The following is a 10977-nucleotide window of genomic DNA, read 5'->3' on the forward strand; positions in this document are numbered from 1 at the left end:
GAGAGAGAGAGAGAGATACAGACAGAGAGAGAGATACAGACAGAGAGAGAGATACAGACAGAGAGAGAGAGATACAGACAGAGAGAGAGAGAGATACAGACAGAGAGTGAGAGATACAGACAGAGAGAGATACAGACATAGAGAGAGATACAGACAGAGAGAGAGATACACAGAGAGAGAGAGAGAGAGAGAGAGAGAGTGAGAGAGATACAGACACACAGAGAGAGATAGACAGAGAGAGAGAGAGATACAAAGAGAGATACAGACAGAGAGAGAGAGACACAGACAGAGAGAGAGAGATACAGACAGAGAGAGAGAGAGAGATACAGACAGAGAGAGAGATACAGACAGAGAGAGAGAGAGAGATACAGACAGAGAGAGAGATACAGACAGAGAGAGAGAGATACAGACAGAGAGAGAGACCGAGAGAGAGGAATCATCAGTGATAATAATTTACTAAAAAGATCAAACCAGCTTTACATTTACAAAGGCAACTTTTGATTTCCCATATGCATTGAAGAGCCTACTTTAGTTTATTATAATCCCAAACTAGTGGATAACTGTCAGACAACCCTCTAGACCCAGTGTAGATGGTACAGGCTAACCTTGCCCTTTATGAAGTGAGCCAGTGGCCCCTTTCCTAGCTCAGAGGTCGTGCGGTCCGTGATGTTGAGAGATGGAGCGATCATCTGACCAGCGGTGCGGTCAACATAGATGAAATGGATCAGTCCTGGGAACTCCTCAAGGTACGTAATAACCGCTGTGTTAAGATCAATACACCTCACAACACAGAGACACAGTACAACACAGAGCCTAATACCACAACACTACAGTAACTTATCTGGGTATGTAACATCATCTGGATTAAATACACTTGACAATATCTTGTCTAGAGATATCTGTCCAACATGGTCAAACTACTGTACAGCACCAGCATTTGGTTTGATTTTTAATAGCTGCATGAGGACATTCTACCCCTGCAGTGACATACAGTAGAAATTACATATAAGATATGACACCATAAATAAATAAAAACTGTGTGACACACCAGGGCACAACATACCCCATGAATAGCTATCAGCTCCTATCGCTCTCAACATGCTATGGAAATGACAAAAACATGGGGGTCTACTCTGAAACCACTGGAGATTTAGACAGAAAATTGGATTTTCTACAGTCATGAAGCTATTGCTCCCGGTAAGTCAAGATCAGGGGTGGCCAACCCTCTTGGAGAGCAACTGGGTGTGCAGGCTTTTGGTCCAACTTTACCTCTTCTAAAGACTTTGCATAGGCTACCCCTTCACTTTAACACACCAACCCTACATCTAGCCTCATAATATTAGGAGCACAAAAAACAGGAATAGGGTGCCATTTGAGATTTCTAGGCAGGATATGACACCATAGTGATGTTCCTCTTACTCTTCACCAACAGGAAGTCTTTCCAGTCCATCAACTTCTCCCTGGTGGGGGGGGGGGGGGGAATAGAGGAAGGACAAGAGGAGGGAGAGAGAGTAGAGAGGATAAGAATAGTATCTTCATCACGAACAGGGTAAAGCCTTTTTATCGGAATCCATGAGATACTATAGATTAAGTCCTTGATATCCTGAGCTCTGTCCTACAGGCCTTTACACAATACATACAGTGCTGGTTGGTTGTTATTGAGAGAAATACTGTTAGCTAGTCCAGGGCCTCATACGTACTGCACCATGGTGAGAGCTCTGTCCTGTAGACTGGGTGATAGACGTTGTGGACTCCCTCCTCCAACTGTGTTCTCTGTGATGAAACACTGTCTGTAGACTCCACACAGCTGGCTCTTCATAGTATGACACCAGGGGACCAGGCTAGGGAGAGAGCGAGACAGATACAGAGACGGATACAGAGACAGTATGATGAAACACTGTCTGTAGACTCACACATCTGACTCTCCAACTACCACACCAGGGGACCGAGCTAGGGACAGAGTTCAGAGCTAACTTAAAATGACACACATCTTCCCAAATGCCCCCATTGCAAATCAAATCAAAGTTTATTGGTCACGTGCACAGATTTGCAGATGTTATCGCAAGAGCAGCAAAATGCTTGTATTTCTAGCTCCAACAATGCAATAAAAATACATAAAAATACACACATAATCCAGAATTTTGTTTGTATAATAAAACAATTAAGGAAAAGCAATGTCAGAGACCGGAACATATATATCCTGTATCTAATCCTACAGTAGAACATAGGGAGCAGGGGCTAGGGGTCAACATGGGATTGGGCCATAGAGAGCAGGTGGCAGTAGACAAGACACTCACTCCCTGCTGAAGCCAGGTCCTCCTCTGGTGAATGCCCGGCTCTTAAACTCTGTCCACACACTCTGTAGCTGGGACGTCTGAGAGAGAAGAGACCGACAGACATGTTATAAATACTTTAGCAATGTTTTTATGTAATTTTTGGGCGACCCGATCATAGAATTGTGTGTTATAGATCTGTCATTCACATTGAAAGCAAGTCTAAGAAGCAGTAGATCTGTTCTATGTGCCCTATTTCTATGCTTCCCGTTCTTAAGTTTAGTTTTTGTAACTTTTACTTTCGGTTTTGTACACCAGCTTCAAACAGCTGAAAATACAATATTTTTGGTTATGGAAAATATATTTCACAGCGGTTTAGATGGTACAATGATTCTCTACACTATACTTGCTTATCTTGTCACATAAACTGAAATTAGGTGAACTATTAGAATTTTAGCAACCAGGAAATGGCGGAACATCTTTTATGTTTTAAACCTGTCACTGGGAGCATATAAAATGCTTTTCAATGACAAGAAGCTTCCATATACAGCTAATACTGTATACATTACACACACCTGTATGTCTGAGGTTCCCAATGCTCTAATGAACTTGTCCAGTTTGTTGCGGAGGTCCTGTATGGACGTCTGGCCGCGGGCCGCTGACCCCTCCAGACCTTCACTCAGACGCTTCTCTAACTTAGCAAATGCCTCCAGGAACACATAGACTGACATGGCCAGGTTACTGTTAGGTATCTAGAGAGAGAGGAGAGAGAGAGAGAGAGAGAAAGAGAGAGAGAGAGGTGCAAAACAGGGTTGGGGTCAATTCAGTTTGATCTCATAGTGACACATTACTGCCCTCTTCTGGCTACATCTATAATAACATCCCATGTTGTGAGATCTGTGCAGTGTTTGTAATGATTTGTTTACCCTTTCTCTTTGAATGTGTGTGTGTGTGTGTGTGTGACATCCCCTGTAGCTCAGTTGGTACAGCATGGCGCTTGCAACGCCAGGGTTGTGGGTTCGTTTCCCACGGGGGGCCAGTATGAAAATGTATGCTCTCACTAACTGTAAGTCGCTCTGAATAAGAGCGTCTGCTAAATGACTAAAATGTAAATGTAAAATGTGTGTGTGTGTGTATCTGTGTATATATGCGTGTGTGTGGGTGTGTGTATACAGACCTTAGTGAGCAGTACCAGAGTGATGCCAGGCCAGAGTGGCAGACAGTACATGGAGTGAGGCATCATGGGATAGCAGCCCTCCTTCAGCGTGACCTCCAGGAAGACTCTGCTAGGGGTCGAGGGGTCAGGGGGAGGAGCTTCCAGGGTCCGGAGACTGTCCTCCGCCATCTGAAGACAGAATGGAATTTACATTAATTTCATTTCATGAGAAGTTACACTGTATAGATTCTAAAGAACATGCAAATCCAATGGCTCAAAAATAAATGACCCTACAAGGTCTGTCTAATGTACATTTACATTTACATTTAAGTCATTTAGCAGACGCTCTTATCCAGAGCGACTTACAGGAGCAATTAGGGTTAAGTGCCTTGCTCAAGGGCACATTTACGTCATTTAGCAGACGCTCTAGTCCAGAGCGACTCACAAATTGATGCATTCACCCTATAGCCAGTGGGATAACCACTTTACAATTTTTTTTGGGGGGGGGGGGGGGAGAAGGATTACTTTATCCTATCCCAGGTATTCCTTAAAGAGGTGGGGTTTCAAATGTCTCCGGAAGGTGGTGAGCGACTCCGCTGTGTGTGTGTGTGTGTGTGTGGGGGGGGGGGGGGGGGGGGGGGGGTAGAAGGATTACTTTATCCTATCCCAGGTATTCCTTAAAGAGGTGGGGTTTCAAATGTCTCCGGAAGGTGGTGAGTGACTCCACTGTGGGGGGGGGGGGGTAGAAGGATTACTTTATCCTATCCCAGGTATTCCTTAAAGAGGTGGGGTTTCAAATGTCTCCGGAAGGTGGTGAGTGACTCCGCTGTGGGGGGTGGGGGGGGGGGGGGGGGGGGGGTGAAATGCATGATTTACGAGAAAGTCTAAGGTACATGCATTTTTCTAGTTAGGATCCAGCCCTTTTTGGTGCACCAATACCGTGTTGCCATTTTGTTCTAGTGGCCTGGCCCTATACTACAAATCTGGTTTGAGGAGCATACCGCGCATGCTCTGAGTACACGTCCTGGTAATCCGTCTGGCCCCCGCGGCCTTGTGAGTGTTGACCTGTTTAAATGCCAAAATGCATTTGAAATTTCACGCATGGTAAAACTTCTGTATGACTTAAAGTAACACAACAGCTAAAAGACGATGCCCAGAGCTTACCCACGATGTTGCACAACGATTTAAGTTAATTAGTCATAGTTTTAGTCAAAGTATTATACATTTGGGCTTGAAGTGGGAAATCCGAAGTGGGAACTTCATGGAAATCCATGTCATTGCTGTGCGTTTCCCCAATGAGATGACGTGCAAATACTTTACAGAATACGTTTATTTTCAGGGCTGGGTTTTATTTTAATGTTACCACCCACCAGTATGGCATTGTTTATTAATCAGAAACCCCTGCAAAGTTCTTCTTCACGAGTCGTGACTGTGCTGAGCCAAACAGCCTTTCAACGTCCACTTGGGCACCGGAGCCATGGAGCAAATACAAATAAGGTTTTAAATAGATAAACGTATGTTTATGCACCTCATAATCCAATGGATAATTAGTTAATTTTCACTTATTTTTTAGCTAGTCTGTATAAAAAATATGACAATTTTATAATTTATATAATTGCATGATATGGTTACATTTTGCAACCCTGCGCCCCCCATCGCCCCAAGCTGAATGGTTTTGACCACTTAAGTTTGGATTCGCTACACGCGTCACTGCTTTGATTGGTGCAGCTAGAAAGCACTATTTCACAACAAATGTCTATCCTATAATGAAAATGCACCCGCGAGGAACTTGTTTATCTATTTTGTTGTGCTGTTACATTTGTATTGGTGTTTCATCCGATGCGGTCAGGGTGTTGTTACATATCATTTGCACGATCAACATCCACCTTCATAACATGGATGAAGCCAGAGCTGGAATGTTAATCTAACTGAAGCTGGCTAGCTTTAGAAAACCCTGAGTAGATCTAGCTTGCGTTATAGCTCACCTGAATGTCTGGATCCAAAAACTCAAACACAGGAGTACCGCTCTCCATAATACTGCTTCCTTCATGCCTGCTCTCCTCATACCTGCCTGCAAAGAGATCGAGCAGAGAGTTAGAGTTGAACCAAAGGCAGTGGAAGCATAGCGTATCACTGCACCGAGCCACATAGGCAAAAATGACAAAGCAGGACACAGACACCTACCTGAATTAACGGAGTCCCTGTCAGTCCCTGAGTCCTTATTAGTAGGGGAAGGCTCTGGAGTGTAGAATATATCAGGAGCTGAGGTGTTCTCCACATCCTACACACACACCACATTGCTATTAAACTTCAGAAGCATTCAGACACAGTAGAATATTCTTCTTCTTTCACTCTCAGTGCTCCTACCTCGGGGGCAGTATCCTCCAGGTCAATGTTGCTAGGATACATGTTCTGCACCATGACGATAAGAGCCAGTAGGTCAGACGAGGTGAGGGTACTGGCATTACGACTGTGGGGGAGAGGGGAGGGGTGGATATAAAGGTATTCAGAGCAGGGTTGGGGTCAATTCAAATTCACTCAAGTCACTCAATTCAGGAAGAGATTTGAATTTCAAATAAAAAAAATGGAAAACTTTTGAAATAGCTCCTCCTTTTCAGTTTATTGAGAAAGCATTGAAAAGTAATGCAATTTTTCTATAATTTAATTGGAATTTCAGTTTATTTCCTGAGTTGACTGAATTCAATTTGAATTGACCCCAACCCTGATTCAGAGGAACCTCCCTCTATACATGATTTGTCTGGATGTGCAATGGCATATTATGTGAAAATGCCTTTTATTATGTGAAAAGGGGAAGTTACAGTGGCCCGTGTACCTGAGTAGAAGGCTAGTAGTTTGGTGTTAATAGTAATGGACAGTAACCTGGAATAGAAGGCTAGTAGTTTGGTGTTAATAGTAATGGACAGTAACCTGGAATAGAAGGCTAGTAGTTTTGTGTTAATAGTAATGGACAGTAACCTGGAATAGAAGGCTAGTAGTTTGGTGTGCACCAGTATGAATGCATGGAGGACCTCCTCTCCTGCTCTCTCCACACTACTGTTGATCTGCTGCACCAAGCGACGCTCCAGAAACTCTATACACTGTTCACATAGAGTAGGATGGATCAACCTCTCTACTGCCTGATGGATGGGGGAAGGGAGACAGAGACATACGTTGTGTATATGTTGTTGTGTAGGTCAAAACTACATTTCCCCATTGGGGAGAAGAGTGATTACAGTATGCAGTACACTATACTCCACATTCTACAGTACCTCCACTAAAAAGCTCTGGTCCTGCTCGCGGAGCCGGCTGTAGGTCTCCAGGAGGCTCTGTAGATGTTTCCACAGCCTGGTCCTCTGCTCTGTGTCTTGAGGACGCAGCCTGGAGAGAAACCACAAAGCCCATTAGGATACAAGTCCATCTGTCACACACAAACACAGTTCTAATGAACTTCATAAGGTAAGATTCATGTCATACTCTTTCCTGATCAGGGTGCTGCTGAGGGTAACCATGCCAAAGAGGACCTCAATCATCTTCTTCATCACGTAAATCTTCCTCTTCAGATCCTCCTCGCCCTCTTCTCGGTCTCCGTTCACAGCGATGTACAGACACTCCTCAAACTGTCAATCAACATCTCAATCAGTCAATATGTCCATCAATCAAATAATCAATCACTCAATCACTCCTAATCAGTTCCCATTCACACACAGCGATGTACAGACACTACTACATGTCCCAAGCCCTTTCTTAACAGAACTGAGAGGCTTGGATAGGTGTAAGGAATATGGAGGACGCTCCTCTTAGTCTGTTGGAAGACACATCACAACTATCTGGTCCTTTCAGATCCGTGAACACTGGAAGGAGTAGGGGCTAGGAGCAGAAAAGGTACCAAGCCATTCGGTCTGAATGGAACTACTGTTGGCCAGTGGCCACGTCATCTTAACCCATTTACAGAGCCACACAGTCTGATCCCATGACTACTACGAGGTTCAGGCAGGCTCACATGATCAGAAAATGTACTGAACAGCAGGCTTTCACTTTTACTACAGTACAGTAGAGGAACTGTAATTGAGTGGCTTATGAGGTCAAATGAGTTGTAGGGGAGAGTGGGGTAAGTTTAGCCCTTTTTAACATTCAGCATCCCTCTGTCAAGGGAAATATAGTATTCTTTCTAACAAAGATACTGTAGCTACATATATTCCAGGATGTTGTGTATCCCTGGAAATAATCAGAATTCACGTGAAAATTACAGTTTGGAAAACATAGCTTGTCCCCCCAAAAAAGTGGTCTCTTGGCACAACTTACCATGAGTATGAGGTAAATTGAGTTGCGGTACAGGGTAAGTTAAGCCGCCTACAAATGTCTGTACTGAATGAAATATTACCACTACCTTTTTAAAACCATGTCTATCTTTATTTCCCAAACACAATTCAACACAATCACTTTTTTGTATTTAAATAATTTTAAGCATATTTTAACAAACACTTTGTACTTTTTTTAAACACTTTTAACATAGGCCCTGTTGTTACCTCATATCTCAGCGATAATGCCTTGCATTACGCCTGGGAAGAAAACACTTCAATTTGCTCAACTTGCCATTGGCTCAACCATAGGCTCAGCTTACCCCAAGGCAAACATTTTGACTATATAAACCCAAACAGCTACAAGGATGCACTTTCATGCTAGGTTTAGGACCTCATATTGAAGCTTATAGAGACACCAACTGATGTATAGAACAATCTTTAAATTATGTACTTTGGTTTAGATACAAGCATCATCAAACCTCTAACACAAATTAATTTGTACTTGGTGAAAATCCGTTTTTTGGACGCAACTTGCTTACCACTTTTTCCATGTGGCTTCTTCCTATACAGACTCCATGAAATGATAACCTCTTCCTAAATATATGGTCAATTGATACATTTTGTGTATGGTTTCCTAGAAACAAGGTTGGCTCAACTTTCGCCTTTGGCTCAACTTACCCCACTATCCGCAATACTTATTTTATGACCATTCTTTACTATGGGCATAGTTCTCTCACAAATTGCCCTGTATCTTTTGAAGTGTTTATGTGTCATGATGCAACATTCGTTTCCTGTGTGTGTGTGTGTGTGTGTGTTTGTGTGTATGTGTGTGTGTGTGTATTACCTGATGTAGCACATAGGTGTGGTTGTTCTCAGTACTAAAGGATGTATAGCTGTCTCCCAGTCTGTCCACCATGGTACTGCAGGAGATGATGATGGGGGCAAACAGAGTGTTGATGCTGTCCTCAAATGCTGGTGGCTGGAAGGGACGGAAAGAGACACTCAAACATATCCTCCATCTGAAGCTCTCCTCATAACCTCAATTCTCTGCTCTGGAATGACCATGAGGGATTATGTAACTACATGAACCAGCCAGCATGTCTAAAACCACTGCTGGACATACCAGAGAGTTCAGCAAATCACAGAAACGTCATATGAATGAGGTCACAGGGGATATTTGGGTCAATCCATAAATGCAATATGCTATCATTGCTTCTACGTTTATTTAATAGACCATCCTGTATCCCTCGCCCACTCCCATCTTACCTTCTCCCCCTCTTCCTGTGACGCTCCATACTGCTCCTGGATGTTGAGTTCAAACTCTGGGTCGGTCCAATAGAAGAGGACCTCAGCGCTCTCGCTGGCTATCAGCAGACACTTCATAGCAGGATCTTATCTGTAGCAACCAAGCATACCAGCACAGTTGTCATCTGCAGAATTTGCAGGGTACAGAGTCTGTTACAGTTTGAAACATACGTTGCAATACACACAGCCCTTAAATAGGCTAAGCAAATAATTCATAAGAAGTTAATTTCCTGCCATATTACAGGAAACCATGGAATAACATTACACTGCACTAGGATAGTAATTAGCCTACATGCAACGATATATTTATAATATACTTACCACATTTGTGATTAATCATTTGTATTATCTTGGAAAACAGAATAACAGTGTTGGTGTAACTGGCTCTACTTACATAGCTGGTATGAGGGAATAACAAATTATTCTCATATCAACAATGTATGTGCAGTACATGAAAAGGACAAACCACTTCCAATTTTCTACTGGTCGCATAATCTAATTCATTATCTGATAAATGCATTGGTAGAGTGGTCATATGATGAAGAGCATAAGAAATACGAAGAGCACTAAGCCTAACTATCATGCAGCACGAGTCAAAGATCCACACTATGCGGATTGTCTTCAGTGATCACCGATGCATGACTGACAGATCGGACCTCACACCAACACAACTTCCCAGGGGTAGCGCTATGTAGGCTATAGCGTTTACCCATATTGGACTTCTAAGTTTGCCTTCTAACGCTCATACAAAAACATTATAAAGATGTCAAAGACAGTTACATTAGCTTATTCTATAGGCCTATTCAACATGACAAATATATGTTTTACACAATTCATTTCTATTTGGATATTCTTGCACCCATCAGTAGTCTATAATAAGAACATATGTTACACAAAGTAACTTACCTGTGGCCTATCAGTTCTGCATCATATTTACCCCTCCGTGATTTCCACCAGTTTAATCAGATGTTGTTAAAATGTATCTCTTCGTTCCAACCCTTAGCTTTCCAGTTATGAAGGATCATATTTCGAAACTCTACTGGAACATTTTTTCAACTCAGCTACTGCTTCAACTCGCTTCCGTGGTGAAACTTGGAGCCGAATCATGTGACACCAACAACAATTTAACAGCGGAAGCTTGGCTCCTCCAGTGGACTCGAAATTAAACGCAGGTCTATGATCAGTTTGCCCTCCCCATGCGTTCTCTTAGAAACAGTGAATGTAAAAGTAGAACTGACTGTAGATCAGTGTTTTGTTTTGACGTAGGTTCCCAGACGGTGAAAGGGTAATCCTTTGGGGGTAGTTAATTAGGTGAGTTAAAGTAATGTGCAGAAGACTAGAGTGAAGCACATGATTCTGACACAGTTTTAGTGATCTGGTATTCCTGGAATGCATTATGGTGTTGCGTGTCTTAATTTTATTTTTTAGCCTTTATTTAACTAGGCAAGTCAGTTAAGAACAAATTCTTATTTACAATGACAGCTTAACCCGGCCAAACCCTTACCCGAACGACGCTGGGCCAATTGTGTGCAGCCCTATGGGACTCCCAAACACGGCTGGTTGTGATACAGCCTGGAATCAAACCATGGTCTGTAGTGACGCCTCTAGCACAGAGATGCAGTGCGCTGCACCACTTGGGAGCAGAATAATATATTGAGCAGAATCATTTAGTTTCATTGTCAAGACAGGCACATCATTATTATAAGAAAGGATGTTCAGAGTTATACAAATGTAACCCTGATTATGCAGCTATCTTTGAGGAAAGTCAAAAGAAACACACACATACACAAATGGGGGCTGTGGGGAATTTTGGAATGTTCCTTTTTCCTTAGAAAAGGTTCTTAAAAGGATATAAATTAATGGGCAGAACAAGAATACTCTGAATAGTCTGAGTTGGGCTTCTGGCAGACCATTCATGTGTCTGGGTCTACCAACCAATCTG

General features: G+C 42.8%; 1 protein-coding gene across 1 annotated transcript in view; it reads right to left on the reverse strand.

The window, feature by feature from the left end:
- hps1 (HPS1 biogenesis of lysosomal organelles complex 3 subunit 1) overlaps positions 1-10122 on the reverse strand; it is an 11149-nt gene extending 1027 nt beyond the window's left edge. Inside the window, exons 1-15 of the mRNA XM_084171049.1 lie at positions 9942-10122; positions 8997-9126; positions 8575-8709; positions 6904-7046; positions 6699-6807; positions 6406-6566; positions 5797-5899; positions 5614-5710; positions 5415-5500; positions 3451-3618; positions 2849-3025; positions 2298-2374; positions 1701-1841; positions 1395-1460; positions 606-750 (exon numbers count right to left, since the gene is read on the reverse strand). Coding sequence (XP_084027175.1) covers positions 606-750; positions 1395-1460; positions 1701-1841; positions 2298-2374; positions 2849-3025; positions 3451-3618; positions 5415-5500; positions 5614-5710; positions 5797-5899; positions 6406-6566; positions 6699-6807; positions 6904-7046; positions 8575-8709; positions 8997-9113 — 1725 coding nt within the window. The 5' untranslated portion in view covers positions 9114-9126; positions 9942-10122. The remainder of the gene's footprint in view (positions 1-605; positions 751-1394; positions 1461-1700; positions 1842-2297; positions 2375-2848; positions 3026-3450; positions 3619-5414; positions 5501-5613; positions 5711-5796; positions 5900-6405; positions 6567-6698; positions 6808-6903; positions 7047-8574; positions 8710-8996; positions 9127-9941) is intronic.
- Between the last annotated feature and the right edge of the window lie 855 nt (positions 10123-10977).

The sequence above is a fragment of the Coregonus lavaretus genome (assembly GCF_964263955.1).
Source record: "Coregonus lavaretus genome assembly, chromosome: 1".
Classification (NCBI taxonomy): domain Eukaryota; kingdom Metazoa; phylum Chordata; class Actinopteri; order Salmoniformes; family Salmonidae; genus Coregonus; species Coregonus lavaretus.